This window comes from Microtus ochrogaster, linkage group LG5 (genome assembly GCF_000317375.1).
Source record: "Microtus ochrogaster isolate Prairie Vole_2 linkage group LG5, MicOch1.0, whole genome shotgun sequence".
Lineage (NCBI taxonomy): Eukaryota > Metazoa > Chordata > Mammalia > Rodentia > Cricetidae > Microtus > Microtus ochrogaster.
In genome coordinates, this window is record NC_022031.1 from 50,179,810 (window position 1) to 50,203,336 (window position 23,527).

At 47.9% G+C, this 23,527-nt stretch overlaps 1 protein-coding gene across 1 annotated transcript in view; it reads right to left on the reverse strand.

Moving 5' to 3' along the window:
* Epb41l4b (erythrocyte membrane protein band 4.1 like 4B) overlaps positions 1–23,527 on the reverse strand; it is a 149,498-nt gene that overhangs the window by 6,267 nt on the left and 119,704 nt on the right. The window contains exons 21-26 of the mRNA XM_013351915.2: positions 22,433–22,500; positions 20,772–20,870; positions 17,379–17,565; positions 14,438–14,515; positions 6,883–7,008; positions 4,736–4,807 (exon numbers count right to left, since the gene is read on the reverse strand). Coding sequence (XP_013207369.2) covers positions 4,736–4,807; positions 6,883–7,008; positions 14,438–14,515; positions 17,379–17,565; positions 20,772–20,870; positions 22,433–22,500 — 630 coding nt within the window. The remainder of the gene's footprint in view (positions 1–4,735; positions 4,808–6,882; positions 7,009–14,437; positions 14,516–17,378; positions 17,566–20,771; positions 20,871–22,432; positions 22,501–23,527) is intronic.

Here is a 23,527-nt window from a genome sequence, read left to right on the forward strand (position 1 = left end):
TAAAAGATAAAATATGTAATATATATGTGTGTGTGTATGTGTGCATATATACTTGATTTGTTTTAATGCTGGTTCTTAGTTCTGAATTTTGAGACATTTACCACCCAGCTTTCTAAAGAGGCTCTGATCTTTGCGTGCACAGTTCCCTTCTTGGTGATGGTACAGAAGAGGAGCTGTCTTTGAAAGTCTGCTGCAAAGAAGCACAAAGCCCTGTTTGTGTCTTATGTCTCCTCCTAAGGGGGAGACTAACTTGTCTGAAACAGAGACACACTGAGGAATGATTGCTGTTGGGTCTCTGTTGAAGTGTCCCTTTGGAGAAGCAGCTCCCCACGCCAGTGTGTCACCTGTACAGGCGGGCACATGCGCGTCTAGCAGGTGAGGCTTGCTACAGAGAACTGTGTGCAGGTGACACTCACTTGAGCTGTTGGTCAGGTCACTCCGGCTCACCAGTTTCCAGGTACACAAGGAGGATGGAACCTCACGGCCTTTCTCAAGTTAGGGGTGACCATGGGCTTTGCTGTGTTTAGTGAAATAAGGGGTGGTGCTGTGTTTCCTCCCACCGGAAACTTTAAGGACAGAGTATGCGACTTGCTTCTCTCTTCCTTTAGGCCACCGTGACTGGTGCTGCTCCACACAGCAGGCAGCAGGACCATAAGCCTGGGCAACACAGAGCAGAGCCCTCAGGATGCCTTTGAGATGCAGGAAGTCGTTCTGGGTCTTGTTTAAAAACCCTGGCCTGCACGGCATACCAGGAGGCCTTGTTGCTTCAGTGAGTGGATGATGGGGGGGGGGGCGCTTCCGAGGCCATTTCCGAGGCCACTGACAGTGCAAAGGCACAGGCGGATGGATAAAACAGTCTTGACACTCATTACAGTTGTGCACCCATTTTTGGGGGGAGGGGAAATGACGCCAGTTACACGTAAGAATATCTTGAAGCAGCGGTAAGGTTTCTTATTAAGCCCTAACCCTTATCTTTTTAAAAAAAATATTTATTTATTTATTTATTTATTTATTTATTATGTATATAATATTCTGTCTGTTTGCCTGAAGGCCAGAAGAGGGCACCACAGATGGTTGTGAGGCGCCATGTGGTTGCTGGGAATTGAACTCAGGACCTTTGGAAGAACAGTCAATGCTCTTAACCGCTGAACCATCTCTCCAGCCCCCTTAACCCTTATCTTTTAAACTATCTCTTAAATGATGGGCAACAGAGGAACACGGCAGGTTAGGAAAAGGGACTTGGGCTAGATGCAGACAGGGATCTCGTGAGGAGGATTCGTGGGTCTAGGTGGAGTGACTTGAGTTTCTGGGTATGGAAGTCTAATCCCACGGCTCGAGAGAGGTCACCTGGTTGATATGGACCAACATTCTCTACTAGAATCAATGAAGAAAACTCAGAGTCAAACAGGGACCAGACCCACTGCCAGCTCAACTTTGGACTGAGTCCTCTAGAGCTGTCAAGTCCCCTGCAAGCAGGACAGGCCTGGGAGCTTGTAGAGCATTTGAGTTTCTTGTCCTTGGAGAGAAGCAGCCACCTTATGAAGGGGTGAGAATATTAGAAAAGAGAGGCCACGAGTTTGGCGTCCGTGGCCAACCAGCTGTCAATCCCAGCTGTCTTTGCTCTCAGCTACTCCCCACATCTTTCAAAGGCCAGCACATCCTGTAGGTCTGCCCTTTCTCACAGTCCAGGCCTCTTCCAGGCCCTCAGCCTTATGGTTTAGATGTGAGCGGGCCACCAAAATGAATCCTGTGTTGAAGGTTTGTTTCCCCATATGAAGAGAGAGCTGATGGAAGCAAGCAAGAAGGAACTCACTTACTAACCATCTCCTCGCCGAGTGGGCTATCGGGAAGTGGGAGCTAGTGGGAGGAAGTGGACCACTGGGGGCGTTGCTTTGGAAGGTGTATCTTTTTCCCAGGCCCCTCCTTGGCCACTTCCTGCTTCTGGCTGCTGCAGGAGCAGCTTTCCTCTGCCAGCCCGTGCACTATGCTGTCTCTGCTTTGTGTTAGGCCTAAAGTCACTGGAGCCAGCTGGCCATCTGTCGAGACTGCTGAAGCAGTGAGTCCCAGGGACTCTTTCCCTTTTGAAGTTGTTTTTCTCAGGGACTTAATCACTGTGATGGGAATCTCAGCAAATGGACTCGCTGTCTGTCTAGGTTCTGGATGGCAGACATATGGCAACTATTTGTCCCTCTCCCTCACCAATTTAGCATCTTCCCAGCCACCTAAATCTCTCTCTCAACTGCACACTTCTCCCTGCCTCTCCCATCAAAATTACTCAGGGGCAAGCCCTTCGCACACTCTCTCTTAAGCTACTGCCCTAGAGTTATTTCTAGACTACAGTTCTAAACCTGTTCTGTCTGGACCCAAATGCTCCCCCACTGTGATCACACAGTGGCTTCCCCAAAGCGGCTGCCCTGTCACCGCCCTTTTCTAGCATCTTCCAAAGGCTTCCCATTGTTGTTGGGAAAGGGCCAGGCGCGGCTTTGCTCCTACAGCACTTGCTCCTCCCTCTCTCACCCCAGGTTCCTGCCCTCTGGATTCCAGCTCCCTGTCCTTTCCAGTCCCTTGAACGTGTGATGGCCTGTCGCTCTTCAGGTCTCCAGTTCATGCTGTCCCTTCCGTCTGCTCCAGCTGCCTTGGAGCCACTCTTGCCCAGTTCTTAGCAAGCCCACTGTGACTGCTGACATTAGCTTCCAGCTCCATCTGCACCCCCAGCTTTCAAGAAGGGCTTCTTGCAAGTGTGTCCCCTCACTGCCAAGGCTGGGAAGGAGACCAGAGGGCTCCCATCATGACCAGCAGAGGGAAGTGGAGCGGATCTTCCAGCTGAGGATCTACGCCTAGCACAACTGCGGGGTGGGTTGGCTGGACAAGCACCAGGCAATGGCACTGGACATCTTGGACTGTACAGAGCTCAGGTAGCTATTCCTCTCATTAAAGCGAGCTCTTGACCTTAGAAATAAATGTCCTAGGCAACTAGTTTCCCTCCACATAGAGATGGCAAACAACCTTCTCACCTCTGTCTATCTTTTGAAACCTTCCACACCATGGGCTGAAGCCCCCTTAGGCAGTGACCATGAGCTAGATTACTTTGAACTCAGGGCTGGACCCCAGGCCCCCTGGAGACCCTCCAGGGAAGACAGAAACCGAGTCTCAGGGATCATATGAGTCCAGAAATGCATGTTTCAACCAGGCTATTTCTTATTACCATTCCTAGGGAGATGGCTCAGTAGGTAAAGTGTTTGCTACAAATGAGGACCTAAGTTCAATCTTCAGAACCTATGTTAAGTAAGGCATATGTGGTTGTGCGTGCTTGTGATCCCAGAACTGGGGAAATGGAGACAGGAGGATCTCTCGGGCTCAGTGGCCAGCCAGCATTGGTAAGTCAGTGAACTCCAGGTCTAAGAGAGACCCTGTGTCAAGAACGAGGTGGATGGCACCAAAGAAATGATATCTAAAGTGTTTTTTTATTTCCCTTTCTGTCTTTCTCTCTCTCTCTCTCTCTCTCTCTCTCTCTCTCTCTCTCTCTCTCACACACACACACACACACACATTACATACATACTTACTGCACACATGCACACATCCTCAGACATGAAAGCAGATGGTCTGTGTGATAAAGGGACTTACCTAAGACCACACATCATTATCAAGATGCAGATCCAACCCACAACAACGGGAAACAGGTGTTAAAACAAATACACAGCACACACAACAGCACTGTTTCCAATTGCCAAAAGTGGACACCACCCAAATCCCCATGAATAAACCAATGGGTAAACAGATTACAGTAAAAGCATACTGCAGAATAACATTTTACCATAAAAAGAAAGGAAGTGTAGAATCATGCTCCAAAGTGGATGGATCTGAAAATACGATGCTAAGAGAAAAATGTCGCTGGGCCACAGGGGCACATGCCTTTGAGCCTAACACTCAGGAGGCAGAGACTAGCCTGAACCATAGAACAGGACCCTAAAAGCAGACACGAGACAAAGGGAACACAGAGGATTAGTGGGAATGAGGAGGTACAGGTACCCGATGTACAATATACACTTGTATGAACCTCTTTAAAACTAAAATTTAATTTTTAAAAATCTCGCGTGTTTTTAAAACAGTGGATAAAAACAGAGCTGAGAGCCCCAGTACCCACAAAAGAGCTGGACTGGCATGGTGGCTCTAACAGCAGAGACAGGGATGCTTGGGGTAAGTTAGCTAGCTAGACTAGAGCAACTACTGGTGCATCCTGGGTTTGGCAAGTCTTTGCCTCAGTAAAGGGTATGGATGGTTATCAAAAAAAAACAAAAAAAAAAAGACACCCCCCTCCCAGCATCAACCTATGGCCTTCACACAAGTGTGCACACCTGTGTACCTGCACACAAGCATGTATACACAAACACACACACACACATCCATACTGAAAAAAGTAGGTGTAAGCCTTATCTAATCTTTAAAACTACCCAGACATTCAGTGAATTTTGTGAGTACCCCATGCCCTGGAGAGGCAATGGAAAGGAGAGACAGAAAATACTTGCCTTTCTCTCTCTCAGAAGGAGAGGGAGGCAGTCATTGCGCCACAGACACCGCAAATGCTACTGAACAGTCTTAATATGGTTCATTTTCTATAGTGAATTTTACCTCAAGTAAAACAGACCCCAACCTCCATGCCCTCTTGTCCCCACAGCCTTCCCGGCAGGAAGCAAAAGCTTGCGATGTGGCCCTGCCCTCTACTGCTACTCACAGTGAACTGTGGCCCTGTGATGAAGGGATCAGGAAACGGGTTCATCATCGGTTCTGCTGGGAATGTTTTTATCTTCAAAAAAAAAAAAAAGTACAAAGGGTTATATAACTTCATGTCAGCAAACATTTTGCAGTCTTTACCAGTAAACCTTCAGAACTGAGAGGAAGGATCCCAGACAGTTCAGGGGCCTTCATCTCCCTGCAGTGGAGGAGGCAGGCTTGTCTGTCTGCCTGGGTTACATGGCATGTTTGTCTTGCCTAGAACTCCCTTTATGGGGACCTTCAGGTCTCTGTGTCCCAGGCCTGCTTCAGAAAAGGTTACACTCCAGGTAAATGAGGAGGCAACCTCAATGGACCTGGGGGTGACCTCTGAGGGCTTCGCCACAGCTGTGGGACATGGCAAGAGGCTTCTGAATGGTCTATTGGGGGCGCAGGATATCTCAGCTGGTAGGGCCAATTAAACCAGAAGGCAGTCCCTGACAAATGGCCTGCATTGTTCAACCCCTGAGTAGCAGAACTTCTGGGGAGAGCACAAAATATCTGACCACTATGACCTCTGGGAACAGAAGGTAACACACTTGGAAGTGAGCAAAGCTACTTTCAGTGAGGCTGACGCCCCAGCCGGCAGTGAGGCTAGGTTCCCTTTCTTTCTCTTTTGTCCATTTCATCTCTGGCTTCTTGGAGGTCTTGGAAAGGGCTTATTTCTTTGAGCCAGTGTATACCAGGAAAGCCAGAGATTAGGTGATTGTATCACTAGCTCTGTCTGTAGTCCTCAGACCCAGACAACACCTTACACCCGTGCAGGCAAAGACTGTGGAAAGGCACACAGACAAGGCCTGCCCAGGGGCAGCAGCTTTGTGTCCTGTGGGATCTTGCTTGTGGACTCCAGGACAGCACCTTGGCACGCCCACACTGTTCTAAAGGTGAGGGAGGCACCGGGACATTGCTACCTAGACTCGACTCAGGATCTGATTTCAGAATAGGCTGAACAGGTGTCAGCCACTATGGGAGTGACAACATCTTTACAATGTATATACAGTGATGTTCACCCCAACCCAGCTTTCCTTTCGGTTAGACTTGTTCAAATAAATACCCCAAAATTCCCAGAATGAGCCCCAAGCTTCCAAAGACTCTTGAGCCAAGACCTGGCAGTACATTCTCTTTGCCTGGTCTAAACGGGTGACACAGCATTTGCAAACAAATGTCACAGAGAAAAGAAGTCTGCAGGTAAGCTCTCAGGCCAACCGGAATAGACAGGAAGTGCTTCCTTATGGCTGTTAATAAAACGTGGAAGTTAGCAGCTTCCGACAAGCGGCCTTTCAGGGCTGCGTAAGAAGCTACATTCCCATGATGCCCCAGTGCTCACTGGCACAGCAGAACACACTGCATTCTGGTGGCACTTTCCAACTCTGGAACCATTTCAGAAGGAGGCAAAAGCCAAAGCCATCCTCCATCACTCCAAAGGGTCTAGACTAAGGAAATGAAACCCCCAGACACAAAAACACTCCATGGCCCCTGAAACAGTGACCAATGGCAAATAGCACACTTCCTAACACGAGGGGCTGAGGCCCACGGTGCCCCTTTTGCTGGATGGAATATAAGTGGCCACGCAGGACGAGACAACGGGAACACGGCAGAAACATCACAGGGCTACATGAAAGGAGAAAGCCTGGCTACTACCACTTAACAGGTGGAATTATGAATGAACATGAATAAACAGAGGAAAAGATGCAAAGATAACAATATGCATAGTCAGGATTAAGATGGCTCCTCTTACGTCATCACGTAAGTCATGTCATGACATCAGTAAGTAGAGGGGAGGGTGAATTTAAAACTTTATTTGTCACAGACACTTAGGACCCCAGAAGGTGTATATTCCTTTCTGGGCAAGTATCTTCTCGTCAAAGTTCTCAGGAAGCAAACGGCTCTTGGTTCTTGAAAGCTATGGAGGAAGTGGTAGGGTAGGAGCTGGGCGTGTGTGTGCTGGTTTGGCCAACCCCAGCTGGACCCCAAGTTCCCCCATCCATCCAGGGATGACAGCACCCAATAACAGGGCTCTTTGGCGTTCCCGTATCCAGCGACTGCCTCACCTGGGGCTCCTGCCACCTCACGTGTCCCAGCAGGCCCCCACCCTGCCAGGGTACCTACCAGCCTCGTTTTGATTGGAGGGTACATGCAAACTCCAGTGGTCTCTTCCTTCATGGGGAGAGAGAGTGGAGGAGAGCAGCGAGAGTGGACACAGTGGGCACAGTGGGGGCTGCTGGCGGGCTCTGCCTGCTCACGAGGGGAGGAAGGAAGACAGGGAGGAAGAGGTGGTAAGCCAGGAGGAGAAAGGAGAGAAGGGAGGGAGAGGAGAGAAAGACAGCACAGTGCAAGACGGATCTGGCAACCCAGACTGCTCTCGAGCCAGCATTACCCATGGCTGCTGTCTAGCTGCTGTTAGCCTCTGCAGGGCTACCTGCCAGACCCACCCATTGCCCTCCTCTCTGTCCCTCTGACCTCTCTTCTCCAGTGCATCAGCAGAAGGACAAACCAAAACCCTTCCCAGGGTTGGCAGAGCCAAACTATCTCCCTGAGCCAGGAGCATAGGACTAGGAGCAGTCCCCACTCTGCCCCCACCCCCCGACCCCCAAACCCAGAGCATCACCAGGGTTCCGAAGCATTGCCCAGGCCAAGTCACGAACAGAGCCATGAGTTAGCAATGGCAGGCATGGGAGCAATACGCAAGCTGGCCATACACTTGAGAGCATTTGCCTTCTACGCCCAGGGCCTTCCCACTCTCAGCCAAGGAAGGGTACTGCCTAAGGGGTGCAAGTGGGAGAGGGTCCAGACAAGGATGCCAAGAAAGAGTTACACGCCTAAGAAGCAGAGTTCAGGATCTCATACTTCTGGCTCTCTGCCATCTGGGTTCAGAACTCAGACAGAGCCTCCCACTTTTCTCACCCATGAGTCCAGGTTTAAGGATCCCCTACGGGAAGTGGGGGTGCCCTGTTACTCAGCTGGAAGACATACCAAGCATTGTGGAGCAAGTGCCACACTTTGGGGATGTGGGGAGGGATCTGAGGAGTGCCACGTGCCCAGCAAAGGTACAAAGCTTGTTGGAGTGAGGATGAGGATGGAGACAGAAGATGTTCAGGGTTAGGAAGCTAGGACTGCCGGAGGCTTAGCGTGGGCTTCAGGGAGGGACCACTCACTCCAGAGAACAAACACATGCATCGTTTAGCTCAGGAAACTTGGCAGCATCCCACAGTGAGGATTAAAATACAGCCTCTGGGTAGCTCTCACTGAAAAGAATGATCAAGGAAATTACAGGCCGCCTTCCTTCTCTAAATCCTTCTGATTCTGTCCTCTGATAACCACAGAGCTGAGCAGCTGCCAGGGGCTTTCACAGCCACATAACCTCCTCAACAGTCTGGCTCCACATTCACACTTGGGAGCTGCAGAAATTGTTTCTGCAAAGTTGGAACCCCAGGTGTCACCCCCTCTTTGTTGATTGTTTCTAAGTCTTTTCTTCAGAGTGAATCCATATTAGCCACCCGCGGGTCGAGTTTACCAGCCTACTTAAAAATCCTCCTCCTGTTCTCTTTGGTCCCCAAGAGAGATCCTACTTGCTTAAGAAGTCCCAAGAGAATGCCTGTAGGAGGCCGGCTGGCATCATGACCCCAGGGTGCCCGTGCTCCAGCTAGAACCAGCCACACATACCTCCTCATGTAAGCCCCTGGGCCCTTGCTCCTGCTGACAGTGGCAGGAACTTAGCATAGGTTTAGTGAAAGAAATAAAACCTGTCACAGATAACCAAGAAACATCATATCACCTAACAGTCAGAATTTGGACTGATGATGATTGGGAGTGACTCAAGACTTTGTCCAGCGCTGGACTTTTATGGTAAATGCTGATCATTGCTCCAATACTTCTGACCTTCCTAAATAGTCACCTGGGTAGGTGTAAGCAAATGAACGTTCCTGGACTTCTAGTAAATCCACAAATCAATAACAGGGTACTTTGTCTATGCCAATGTGCTTTTTCTCCTGCCTCTTCCCTTCTTGCTTGGGGCATTTCTGCATTTATTATACCACATTTTTGAACAGATAATTAGTGTTGTTTGAAAATGTGACTCTTTGGGAGCACGGAAAGATTCTTGGCATCGATAAATTATTGTGGAGTTGTCGGGGTTTCTTTTCACAGGCTCAGAAAAGGACATTGCTGGTCTGAGTAGAAAAGACAGTCAGGCAGATAGAGAAAGGAAGACAGTCTAGAATACCGAGTAATGAGGCCCCAATGAGCTATCTCCCTCTCTATAGGCCTAAGCTGGGAATGCAGACCAAAGGGCAAGGAAGACCAGAGTCCCTGGTCAGGTCGAGCTAGGGAGGCTGTAGGTCCCAGGATAGAATGATGGCCGGTAAGTAAAAACAGTGATCCCCCAGAAGCCCCATTAGAGATGCAGAGGGTATCTTAGATGCATCTATGAATACACACAGTGAACTGACCAGTCTTCTCTACACCCCTCCTGAACCCTGGGGAGCAAAGAACCATGGGAAGATAAATGGACACCTTGACTTGAGATTGAGGTTCAGCCCGCTTGGAAGAATGGAGTTCAAAACAAATACTAAGTTGTTGAGCTAACTGGAAACCCAGTCCTGACACCCCAAAAGGCCTAAGCCCAGGTCCCATGTGGCCTTCCTCAGACCAGACCAATGTCTCCCAGAGATGTGCACACTTCACTGGCACACCATGTTCCAGGACACAGTGGCTCTGCTTTGTAGCCTTGTGGCTGAGGAGTTTCTAAGATACCCAGCTCAGAGAGGGGCAAGCCCCACCAGGAAAGATTCAAGAACAGAAAGTGGATGGATGTTTATGGTCTGTGACCAGTAGGAGGTAGTCTGACTGGCTGACCCAATATGAGGCAGGGCTTGGCAGGGCTCTGCGTGCCTAGAGTTCTCTTTCTCTCTCTCTGTTTTTCGAAACAGGGTTTCTCTGTGTAGTTTCGGAGCCTGTCCTAGAACTCACTCTGTAGACCAGGCTGACCTTGAACTCACATAAACCCATCTGCCTCAGCCTCCTGAGTGCTGGTATTAAAGGCATGTGCTATCACCACCCAGCAAGTTCTTTTTCTTTTCCTTCCTTCCTTCCTTCCTTCCTTCCTTCCTTCCTTCCTTCCTTCCTTCCTTCTTTCCCTCCCTCCCTCCCTCCCTCCCTCCCTTGAACCTGGATACTTTGAAACACTCCACAGATACTGGGCCAAGATGGAGAATCCTAACATGGCATTAGTTCTCATAGAATTTTGGTGGAACATTACTAAATGAATGCCAGAACATCTGGTCCTTTTCTTCCCTCTCCATTTCCTTTCTAGTGCTGGCCTGGGGATTATGGGGTATTGTAGACATCTCAGCCAGGAGGAGGGAGGAGACTGGAAAGGGTGTTTGAGCTTGGAAGATGGCTATGGGAGTTCACTTGCTGTGTGATGAGGGGACTGGACAGAGGCTTTGAGCTTCAAGGTGACTGCAGGAGAGAGGTCACCTGCTGTGTGACGAGCGTCAGCATAGAATTCTAGCATTCTTGTCTGGTAAAGTGCAACCTTCCTCTTCTGGAGGGAAGATCCAGAGGGAGGGAGTGGCTGGGACCAAGAATACAGATCTGGCAACCAATAAACCTTTCCTCGTCCAGGCCGAGTCTCTCAGACGGCAAACACGACCTCCTCCATTTTCATGTCTCACAAGGTAACTGCAGCGACCCAACATAGCTGAGGCTTTGAGACCATCCCAGAGCTTCCTCCAAGCCTAGGCTCTGGAGCTGAAGTTGAGGCCAGCAGACCTGGCAAGCTTCAAGGAAGAGGGACTGGTTAGGAGGGCAAAGAGACATGTCCTGACTCAGTCACCCGCCACGAGGCCTGGGTTCTAATTTCAGGCCTGATGCTGATTTGCTGTGTGAGTTTGAACAAGTACATATCCCTGTCTGAGCCTTGGTTCCTATGTCTGTAGGGGAAAATTAGGATGGAGTGGCCCCGAAGCCCACTCCCACTGACAGGATGGACAGAAGCCAGGAAAGGAGCTGTGCTTTCATGGTTGTACCCCAACCTCAATTCTAGGACACAGAAGTGGACACAATTACCGACACAGTGGTCCCTGGGAGCAGCTTTCCCAGTCCCAAGTGCTGACTCCACTGAGCTGTCCACTGGCAAAGTGAGACAGATGCTTCTCTGCAGGAAGGGACATGAAAGGGAACCAGGCAAAGGGAAAAGCTGACTGCCAAGTGTCCCTTCCTCCTCTTTCATTCCTTGGCACTCACAGAAACAGGATTCACCCGGAGCAAGAGAAGGTCAGCGCCTATGGTGCCAAGGAGTGTGCCACTGTGCTCTACAGAACCTGTGGATGCATGCTTACACCTCAAGGCATCTGAGTCACTGTGAACCTCACTGGGCAGCCCTTTCACAGCAGCCCGAGGACCTCAGCCACATATACAGTATAGCATCCCAGACCCCATTTGACAGCTAAGTCACAGTAGACAAGAGATGCAGAGAGGCATCCCAAAGGGAGTAGGTGACAGTCCCTGAAGGAGGACAGTCACTCGACACATTCTGGAAGTCCCTACCATGTGCTATTTCCTTTCTAATCTCAATCTGCAATATCCAAGCCAAGATCTTTTGAGTCTACAAGTAATTAAATCTATATAACCGAACATAAATTTTCAAAAGGAATTCTATTACCCTCATAAAAAGTCATGATGCATTTTAACCATAGTTTTTTTTCTTTCTTTCTTTTTTTTTTTTTTCCTGAGTCAAGGTTTCTCTGTGGGATGATCCTAGCTGGCTTGAAACTTGCTTTGTAGAACTGGTCTTGAACTCACTGAGATCTGCCTGCCTCTACCTCCTAAGTGCTAGTAGTAAAGGCGTGCGCCTCCACAGCCCGACGTAACCATAGTTCTTAACTATGGCCAACAAACTGACCAGGGTTCTTAGATCTACCAGGCCCTCTAGTAAATTAATGCTTTATTCATGCTTTTTAAAAAGTCAGGGTCTCACACAATAACCCAAGCCAACCTGAAATTCATGGCAATCTTCCTTCCTCAGCCTCCCAAGGGCTGGGATTGCAGGTGTGTGCTATTATGCCTGGGTGAGACTATTTTAGTTGTCAGCCAAACTCCTCCTCTTTGTGCTGTAAAACCCAGTGGCCCAAGGCAGGGAATAGCAGCTTACGCAGGCACATATGGTGTCTACTGCGGCAGAACTGAACAGTTTGGAAGTTGCCCATGAGTCCAATGTAGAGGGACAGCTTTCCCCAGCTCCTAAATCCTGCTGCACATAGCTCCTTGCTGCACATGGTCCTCAGAACTTAGCTGTCTCCTCCATTCTCCCTCCTAGGTTCTCAGGATGCACCCTAAGAGTTCCCAGATCTTTCCAGCTAGTTGCCCTCCAGCTGAACTGGATGGTCTCAGGCATTCCATCTCCCATGAGGCCCTCCTGGACAAGAGGCTTCAGCTGGGATGTATCTGGCAGCTCCTGATTTTCCTCCATGTCCCCTCTTCTCCTCCCCATTCTGGAAATCACTTCTTTGCAAAGTGGCAACTTCCCCAAAGAGAAGGTCAATCCAATGCAGAGAGCATAGGAGGAGGGGCCAGATCCCAAGGTTCCAGATCCCATGTGGTCCTGTGTGATTTGCATATTATAGGACTCAGTTTCTGCATCTGTGCAAAAGGCTGAGGAAGTCATCCGCTGTGGTTACTCTGTTGGGAAGGCAGGGGGAAAGGGTACTTTGGTCTTGGCAACTCATCTAACAAGAAGACCATGAGTCACCACGACATACACTCAGTTGTGATGGTCCCTAGAGCAGGGTCTTCCTTGGCAGCTCTCAGCTGCTCTTAGACAGGTCCAACTTGCTAGGCAAAAAAGATGGCTGTAGAAATGACAAGCACTGTGTCTACCCAGACTCTCCTGGAAGCCTGCTGCAGAGTCCTTCCTCTGCAAGTTGATGCCCAAGGACTCTTCGTTCTGGCCTCTCCCTAGGCATCTTCTTTACAGCTCTTGCATGGTGCTTGGCCATTTATCAACCTGGCCACCCTCTATTTATGAAGCTGCCCTCTAACCTGGAGCTATCCCATAACTAAGTCCAAAGCTCTCAGGAGGTAGATACTTACTCAGTTCCTATTTTACTTCATAGCCCAAATGGTGACTTATGACCAGCCCAAAGTGGACCATGATTTATGCTCAACTTTATTGAGATATCAAACTGAGCCTAGCCAAAAGTTATTTCCAAGTTTGCCTGTATTATCCAATAATACTTTACAAATATTTGTGTTGCCCTCTAGTCTCAATGTCCCCCCCCTCTGTGTGTGTGTGTGTGTGTGTGTGTGTGTGTGTGTGTGTTTCCCTCCCTCCTTTCCTCTTCCTTTTCTGAGAACACTTCTGTGACAAACAATGACACCCTGTTATCCCTGGTTTAGGGAAGACACAATACTATTAATGACAAGATTCTTAAAGGGGGAGCAGAAAGCTGAAGATGCAGCTTAGCTGGCAGATGCTTGCTGGGTGCTCAGGAAATTCTAGGTTCAATTCTCAGCACTGCAAAAACAAGGCATGGTCACATACATATATATACAGCTGATATGGTGGGTTGAAAAAAATGGCCCCAGAAGGGACTGGCATTATTAGGAAGTGTGACTTTGTTGGAATAGATGTGGTCTTGTTGGAGGAAATACGCCACTGGGGAGGCAGGCTTTGGGGACTCATTTATGCTCAAGTGACACCCAGTGTCTCAGACCACTTCCTGTTGCCTATGAGTCAAGATGTAAGACTCTCAGCTCCTTCTCTAGCACGTCTGCCTGCCTGCTGCCTTGCTACCAGCCATGATGAGAATGGATTAAACCTCTGAACTGTAAGTGAGCCACCCCAATTAAATGTTTTCCTTGCTAAGAGTTGTCGTGGTCATGGTGTCTCTTCACAACAATATGAACCCTAACTAAGACAGCTGGTATCCCAGAACTCAGAAACTAGAGGGAGGAGGATTAGAGAAGGTTCAAGGGTATTTCTGGTTACACAGCAAGTTCAAAGTCAGCCTGGGCTACATGAGACCTTGTCTCAAACAAAACGAAATACAAAATGGTTGTGTGTGTGTGTGTGTGTGTGTGTGTGTGTGTGTGTGTGTATGTGTGTGTGTGTGTGTGTGTGTGTGTGTGTGTGTGTGTGTGTGTGAAGATTGGCCAGATACTAAAGTAAGAACTTGCCTGCCTGACTCCTTGGGTGCTCTGTCCTCTAAAAAGGGCTTCTCACCTGCAGAAATCCCACGAGGGCCACTATCCCTAATGGAAGACCTGTATATGGGAAAGATGATGATAAGGCATAAAGGGTCTGGAAAGCCAGCGAAGAGCCTTGAGCCAGTGTTTCAGATGGATTGCCAAAAGCAACAGCACGAGATGGGCGGGCATGCAGGGCACAGCCTGGGAAGCCAGGAAGCTGAGACCCAAGCATGGCAGAGCCCTGTTACACTTGAGGAGCAGCGGGCAGGCACAGGCAGGACCCCTGCGGCCATCCTTTGAGGAGAAGGAGCACCTCTTCATCAAAGGCCCCAAAAGTTAATGTCTGACCCTTTGCGAGAGCTTCCAGGATAAAGGAAAGCCCTCCAGCGGCAGTGGGAGTTCACCTCTCCATTCTCCCACTGCCAGACACCTATGGGCTGTGGTTTTTCCAATTTTAGAAATTTTAGAAGTTTACCAGAGGAGTGGCTTCTGTGAAATCCATCAGCAGGTCACCTGGCCCCAAGGTAAAGGTGCCTCCGTGGTCAGAGGGACTCTGTGAAGGCAGAAACATCCCCAGTTAGCGATGCCCAGAGCAGGCAACAGGGCTCACAAAAAGGGAAGCGGCTACAATTTTCTACCAATGAGCTGCTCAGGGTGCAACTTCTCCCCTCCCTCGGCAGTGTACAAAATAGCCAGACTGAACCCCAACTTTTAATCTGCAAAAGCTGCAAACTACTTTCTTTAAGTGCTTTGAGTCTTTTTTTTTGGGGGGGGGTGGGGGAAATGCTTTACAGAGTCGGCAGAATACATAACTAGAACAAAGAAGCCATCCTTCACAGAGAGTCAGGCGACCTGAAGGAGCTAAATTGACTAGCGGCATAATAATAGGATGGATGCCTGAGGAGGTCGCTAGAACCTCTGAAGACTGTTCAAGGGAATGTTTTGTCCTGCCTTGGGGTCTTAGCTGCCCGGGAAGATTCTAGGCTCATTGAGGAAGTGCAAAACACAACTCACAGTCCATCAATTTGACGTCGGGCCCTAAACTAGAGGGAGGCCAGGAGAGGGAGCCCTGGAGCTTTTGAGAGGATATGGTTGCTCCCCATTGCACACTCTCCTCTGTAGTACTGCAGCCTGGTCTTCAAGCAGCTGTGGGATACAGGAAAGGAACCTGTCTCCCATTTGACTGTAAGAAGAGTCCCAATGCCAGGCAGTGAAATAGGTATGGCTCACATCTCTAATCCTAGCATGTGGGAGGCTAGGGCAGAAGATTTTCCGTGGGTTCAAGGCCCATCCTGAGCTACAGAGTAAGTACTCGGCTAGCCAGTTATGTAGCAAAACTCTACCTCAGCAAAACAAAACTCAAAAAAGATTCCAGGATTCATTGTATAGAATGCCAGAGAGCCTTGGTCTGCATTAGTCAACTCTGAGGGGTCCCGTCATATTTTAGACATATATGGAAATGGCCTTGGGAAAGATGGACCTCGTTCATAGAGTATATAGGCCTGGAACGTTGCTGTTTAGAGACTGGGAGCTGCATAAGCCTCAGGGATCCAATGGCCATCACGAGGCCCAGCGAGGTTTCCATGCCGATCTGAGCATCGCTGCTGACTTTCTCATCTTCAGAAGGAGGAGAAGCTAAGGCTCATAGGAAATGGGCTTTCAAAGAGACTGCACTTTGGGAGCTCTCGCTGGCGTGTGAATTGGGGAGCTCCCATCTTGCTGCCAGGGCACCTGCTCCCTGTACACATCTTTCCTCAGGAAGTCCGCATGGACCACAGCCATCTTCGACTCAGCATGGACTTGGACAGGAAAGGATTCAGTTGTATTTGGACCAATCTCCAAAGAGTGACCGATGACAGAGTCACACAGAAGCAGAAGAATGCTTCATGAAAGGCTTCTGCCACTAGCACTCACGTTTGCATTTTCATGAAACTGCAAACTGACAGACTGGTATTTCTCATTTCCAAATTATTAACACACTGTATCCAAAATAAGGTATGGGATGCAAACATGTCTATATTTTTATTTCTCCAAATCGTCCATCATAGAGTGGTGTTGGAGGCACTGCTCTTCCCTTGACTTTTATTATATTTTTTAAGATTGATTTATTTATTTATTTATTTATTTATTTATTTATTTATTTATTTATGCACACAATGTTCCTCCTGCATGTATACCTGCAGGCCGGAAGAGGGCACCAGATCTCATTGCAGATGGCTGTGAGCCACCATGTGGTGGCTGGGACTTGAACTCAGAATTTCTGGAAGAGCAGCCAGTGCTCTTAACCTTTGAGCCATCTCTCCAGCCCCCGACTTTTATTATATTTTAAGATGCTTTAAAACATTTTATCTTTTGAAGTTACATTTATTTGCTGTATGTGTGTGCACATGCATACACACACACACATGCGTGTGCACACATATGCCACAGTGCGGATATGTAGGCAAGAGAACAACTCTGGGGAGTCAGCCCTCTCCTTACCCCATGTAGGTCTTGGGGATCAAATTCAGGTCACCAGACTTGGTGTCAAGCACCTTTAGTTACTAAGCTATCCTACCAGTTCTTCAGATGGAATTTTATCTGTCTGTTGTTTGTTTGTTTGTTTTCAGGACAGGATGTCACTACATAGCCGTGGAAGGCTGTCCTGGAACTCACTAAGGAGACCAGGCTGGCCTTAAACTCATAGAGATCCACCTGCTTCTGCTTTCCAAATGCTGAGACTAAAGACCGCCATACCTGCCTTTAAAGCCACACAGCGCCACATAGAGATATAAAACAACATTACCCCCAAGAATCTCTTAAACGTACCCTAAGGCACAGTGCACTCTTTTAGTTTTATACCATAAAATGTCTCTCATAAATAGTTGTCATATATCTTGTTCTTTTTTATTTATTTTTTTTATTTTTTGGTTTTTCGAGACAGGGTTTCTCTGTGGCTTTGGAGCCTGTTCTGGAACTCACTTTATAGACCAGGCTGGCCTCAAACTCATAGAGATCCGCCTGCCTCTGCCTCCCCCAGTGCTGGGGTTAAAGGGGAGCGGCATCACTGCCCAGCCGCTCCTTTTAGTTTTAATTATCAACTCTTTTGCCCTGGAACCAACCTTACTCTCATTTTAAACCGGCTTTGCTTTTTTAAAGACAGGTCTCTCATTAACCTCAAACTCACTGTATAGTGGAGGAGCTCCAGAACTTCTGATTCTGCCTTCACCCCGAGTCGGGATTACGGCTATGTGCCACTGTGCCTGGTCTACCTGGGGATCAAATACATGGCTTTAACTCTACCAGCCGAGCTAAACCATCAGCCTGGTTTTACTGCTTGTGAATGCGTGTATGCATGCATCTTTTATGCAAAACTCAAATGCTCAAGCATTTGCCATTCACTAAGTGTGTATTATGCCTCAAGCTCTTTCCCATACCTTGGCCCCTGGAGACAGTGGGCTCTTGACTTCTGACTTCTGAGGCGAGCTGACTTTCTGGATTTTGGGGGATGCCAGCGGCACCGAGGCTTGAGTGGCAGACATCGTGGTGTTTGTGGTTGTGGCTGTGGTGGCTCCCACTGCCTCAGCCAGGTCTGGAGGGAGGTCATCTTCATCACTGCGGTTACTAAAAGCACATATAGCTCTGCTCATTACAATAATACACAGGCTGTGAGAGGGCCGGGGAAGGGAGGGAGGGGAGGTCAAGGTGGGAGGCCATGGCTCTCCAAACCGATGCTCACTCAATTGCAAGCTTACAAGATAAGATACAAGGCCAAAAGCCAGTGTGTGTGTGTCATCGTGACAAACCACACATAACATGATATTTATGATTTGAGCCACTTCTAAACAAACAATTCCATGACAAGACATGCATTCCCAGTTGCGTAGCCACCCACTATATGTTCCCCAACCTTGTCCCTGTCTCCATGAGCTTGCCTATCCCCAAAGCCTCATGGAAGCATGTGATGCTTTCAAAGTCCAGCAACACTGTGGTATATGTCAAAATGTCTTGGCCTTTTATGTTGAGAAATGTTCCATTGCATGGCCATACCATAATTTCTTAGTTGTGTGCTCATGAACCATCTCTCTAACCCTTATTTTAATTTTTAAAGATTTTTTATTAGTTATTATTTTTATTCAGGTGTATGTGTGTGGATATATGCCTGTGCCAGTGGAGGCCGGAAGTATCAGATCCCCCCACAGCTGTAGCCACAGGCCATCATGAGCTACATGACATGGACACTGGTACCCAGACCTCTGCAAGAACAGCGTGTACTGGAGCTGTCAGCCTTGCCAGGTTTTTACCTTGTTTTTTAAAAAGTTAGTCATATAACGAGTGACACAGAAGAGGGGGATGACTATTTTTTTTTTTTACCTTACGTAAAAGTGCTCTAACCCTAAAAACAGAATCACTATTTGTTTTTACATAAAAAGCCATTTAAAAAAAACCTAGCTCATTTCTTACAGTAGGAAGTCAACCCACAGTGCCTAAATTAGGAAAAACTCCAAATCTTTCTTTCTAAAAAGAAAATTTTTAAAAAATGTTTTATTTCTCTCTGTATGTATATGTACCATGTGTGTGCAGCTACCATCAGTGACCAGTAGAGGGCATCAGATCCCCTGGAGCTGGAATGACAGGCAGTTGTGCATCACCTCATTGGGGGTCTGAAGCTAGCAAGTGCTTTCAACCACTGAACCATCTCTCCAGCCCCCTCTTAAATTTAAAAAAAATTATATATCTTTTTTTTGCCTTAGGACTTATAGCATATTAAGAACTTACAGCATATAAAGAAACATTTAAAATCTAGTAAGCCTCCAACTTTACTTCAGTTTCTGAGGTAATTCATGATAAATTCATAAAACTTGGTTGCTGCTTTACCAATGCAGCCCAGGCTAGCTCAAACTCCTGGTCTTCCCACTGATGCCTCCCTGGTACTGGGATTACAGTCATGTGCCACCACACCTGGCCTTCAAACACTGTAACAGGTTTCCATGGAGAAGATCTTTGCCTTGGAATTCTTTTTTTTTTTTTTTCTGAATGCAGAAGTGCAAAGGGGAAAGGAATTTTTTTTTTTTAACAATGACCAATTTGGTGATTAGGTGAAATTTTCTATCTTTCCAGGTCACCTATAGTCAGTCATTATTTAATATGATTACCTATCCCAAATGGGTGGTAATAACATTCTGAATTCTAAAAGGTGAAAGGAAAGGCAAACCCTGCCAGCCTTGTCCTGGGGGAAGATGTTCATGGTTTAATATGTTCCCCAGAGATCCTCAGAGGTGTAATTATCTGAGTTCCAGCCACTCTGGCTCTTCTAGAAACACTGTTGCTATATGTCCCCAGCTTTTCATCAGGGCTGGGGAGGGGGCACGTGGCTGCACTTAAGTCCCCTTGAGCTGCCTCTTTACCTCCCCACAAGGAGCTAATGGCACATTTCTGCTTGAACATGCCTCTTTACCTTCCCATGGACAGCTAATGGCACATCTCTGCTGGCTGTTTGGGGATGGCCTCTGGCCCTGTACCCCAACTTCCCTCTGCATCCTGGATCCCTACAGTCTTTGGCCAGACCCCTCACAAAATCCCTTGGATGGGTATGAGCTCACTTTACAGATAAATGGAAAGCACTTGAAGCCAGACTGGTGTCACAGACCTGTAATCCCAGCTACTCAGGGGGCTGAGACAGGAAGGTCAGAAGTTCAAAGTCTACCTGGGCAATGCAGGGAGGCCTGCCTCAAAACAAAACGGGAAAAATGGACTAGAGGTGTAGCCCTATGGTAAGCACCCGCTTTGCACTGGCGAGGTTTCCAATACTGTGAAAGAAATGAAGAAGAACAGAAGAGTTGAAAATGGGACTGAAGACACAGCTCAGCGTTAAAGCATTTGCAATCCAAGCCTGAGGACCAGAGTCTTGATCCCACATAAGTGTTTGGTGGGTCTTGTAGTCTCCGAAAGCATAGACAGCGGCCCCAGTGCATGCTGGTTAGCGACTAACCATATCAGTGAGCTTTGGGTTTGGCTTTGCCTGATATCAACCTTTGACCTCTAACTGCACACACAGGTGCACATGCCCACATGTGTGCCCACACACATGCAAACATGCAAACACATACACACAAATGGAAGGAAACTGGGTAGGTCCTGACATCATATGTGGCCCCTTGCTTCTCTCTGGTTCTGCTAAGCATTTTACTATCAAGCCAGGGGATAAGGAAGCAGCTTCTCTTATGGCCTCAGGTGGTTCCTATCTTAGTGGTCATTCATCCATGCCATCCTCCTCTAGAGTGTGAGCTGGGCCTAACAAGGTGTTTCCAATAAACAGAACATGGCAAAAACAACAGGATGTCTTTGCTACGATGAGGCTATGCAAGACTAACCTTCCTCTCGCTGGCATTCTCTCTCATGTTCTGACAGAGAAACCTTTCAAGACTGTAAGCTCAGGGTAACCTGGGTCCAACAGCTTCCTTAGCTATGGATTCTGATAGCACGCACATAAAGGAATCCTCAGAGGTGACCAAGACCCCAGGGGACAATCTGTAGCCTTGTGGGAGACCCCAACAGAGAAGCCCAGAGAGGCTCTGCCAGACTCCCAGTCCTCTAACTGGGAGGAGGCAAGCATAGAATGCTGGGAATAGTTTACTATACCACAGTCAATGAGAACAAGGGTGACCACTGTGTGATGTTTTTATGAAGAAAAACTCTGGTTCTAATACAACCTAAATGGGACTTAGACAAAGTCTGAGGGATGGCCATCTGAGGGGGTGCCTGGGGCAGGGATGTCACTAAATGTTCATGTATAATGGGGGGGGGTGGTAGACAAGTGTAGAACTCACAAACTGTATTGTCTTGTTAACTTCCTCACTCGGGGAGGCTTGATTTCTGGCTTCTCCACAGCTGGCTGGGCTGTTTCCACACGTATAGGAATGGGGCTTCTGGAGACAAAGCAAAGCAAAACAAAACAACACAACAACAACAACAACAACAAGTTAATGCCCTTGTATTATTCTTCTGAACTGCTTCTCACTTAAAAGACAGCTTATTGGTTCTGATGGTTCAGAAACCCAATTGCTCTTGACTTTCTGTTCTACTTAATAATTGACATTATACTACAAATGCAGAAAAGCCCAAAATCAAATAGACAAGCAAAAATTATAGAGATGAGACCATAGCAAGTGGGGAATTACATATAACTGGGTAACATATCAAATAAAACTGCCTTGCCTCCAAAGCCCCAACCTCAGTATGAGGGCTTGGTTCATAGCCAGGTCTTGCTGTGAAATAAATGAAGAAAAACCTGTAGCTAACACAGCTTTAACTCCCAAGATCTGGTAGCCATGATACAAGGGCTGTAACTATAGTACATAATAAAGTTACAGCGAACAGTAAATACTATATCCAAAACATATTTTAAGTGAGAGGATTAAACTGAATTTGTAAGACTTGACAATGGGGCCTTTTAATCAATTTCAGTCATCTTCCTAGCCCCAAAGTGGTGATTTTAAGGAAAGTCTTTAATATATTCTTATGGTCATAACTAATTTCATATTTTTTAAAAAACAGTAATCACCTCCTAACACCAAAGAGTCATCGAAACAAGGTGAGGCCCAAAGCAAGGGACCCTGACAGATCAATGGACACTTCCGTATGTCTGTTTTTCTCTTCTATTTACTGTCTGCTCATGTGGTATGTTTGTAGTCAGTGACTAGCAAATGCTTGTTGAGTAAACATAGGAAAGAATGAATAAGGAATTTGAGTCCATGTGCTGAATTCATGGTTCCCTAGACCAGAACTGCAGGGTAGCCATACACGGTCCCTGAAACGACCATGTCTCCTAGGGTTCTCAGCCTGATGCAGGGAAGATCATCGATGTAAGAGACAGAGTGGAAGTCTGGCTGAATGCAGGGTACCATCCCCACCACCTGACACAGAAGAGGTCCCAGCAGCAGGCCAAGGGGTAGGGACCAGAAGGAAATCAGAGAGGAACCTGTCAGGAGGAAATTCAGGCTGAGTTTACTCCAAAGGCCATGGCAGTAACTAAAGGTTTTAGTGTGAGGAGTGGCATTATCAAGTTAGCATTGTAAAAATGTCCTCAGAGCCAAGAACGTACTCGGGGGAGAGCCAGGATATTAATGATCTACAGTAAGAGACAGTGAGCAGAAGCCACTGGGAAGGGTCCTCTTTCCCTTGTTACCGAGGATGACTGCCCTCTAAGCCAGAGCTTTTCAGCACCTTTGCTGGAAGGTCAGCTCTCCAAGCTCCAGAAACCACTCAAGGAGGCTGAGCTGTTTGCTAGCACGGCAGGCCATAGTGTTCATCTGGGACTAAGTGACATTCCCCAGGCTTACAGGAAGGCTTTAAACTGTTTTCTTCCGGCCCCTATTCTCTCTGCTTCGCTTCCCTCTCTGCTCTCGTCACCCAGTTTCCCCAGGAGCCATACTTCCAGCTTACGGGAGGACACAGCAGCATTCCCCCATTCAAACAAGAAGCCACAGACCTTACGTTTGTGTCCTGAAGGCTTGATTTCTTATTGATATTTACAAAGGTGGGCTCCTCTTTTCCAATCTGTGGAAGAAAACAAATCAGTCAAATGTAAACACGCATGGCGTGTTTAAAAATGCTTTCGGGTCCTCCGCATCCGAAGGGTTGGAGAGCTGGGAAGACCCACAGAGGTAATTCAAACTTACTCTCGTTACATAATAACAACAAAGACACTTTCTCGGGTCATTCACGCTGCGGACTGAGAAGCGGTCATTCAATGCAGCCAGTCCTGGCAGTCACACTTTCATTGAGCACTTCCTATGTGTCAGCTCCTTCCTGAATGAGAAGGGGATGGTGTGGGAAAAGCAACCCCGCAGTTCAATCCCTAGTACCACTCTGTGTATCAAGAACAAGACTGGGCTACATTTACAGGTGCAGCTTTAAAAGGATCTTGGAATCCTGTACATTCAAGGAACAAACCCGGAAGGGATGATGTCATTTGATTTTGATGCAAGTCTTATTTTCCTCCCTCTGGTGAGTCCCTGAGAATGACAAGGGAGGAAGGGACACCCACACAGCCAGCTGAATAGTATGTACATCGGCAGTCCGTGGGGGAGATGCCCAGCCCACGGCCCGCATGCTCGCCCTCTGTACACCGGCAGTCTGTGGGAAGATGACCAGCCCACGGTCCTCGTGCTTGGCCTCTGTATACCAGCAGTCCGTGGGGAGATGACCAGCCCACGGCCTGCATACTCTGACTAGGTGTTGACCAAAGATGCCAAGGAGACTGACTTGGAGGGTACTGCCTTCTTAACCTGCTGCAGCTGTCCACAGTTGGATGCAGCCCAGCCTCCTGTCAGTCTTTTCCAGGAGCAGCATCCGTCAGCATCCGTCAGCAGGACTGGCTTCCTTTTCATATACCTGAGCTCTGCACTGACCCCACAGGGAACTGGTGCTCAGCCCCTGGCAGGATGCTGGGCTGCATACCAACACCTTACGCCCCAAACTCTCAAACCACAGCAACCCAGGGATTCCTATGGTAGGGTCTGGTGTTCCTGAGAACACTGCTTTTGTGGAGGTCAGTGGGAGCCACTTACAAAGTGGTCCATGG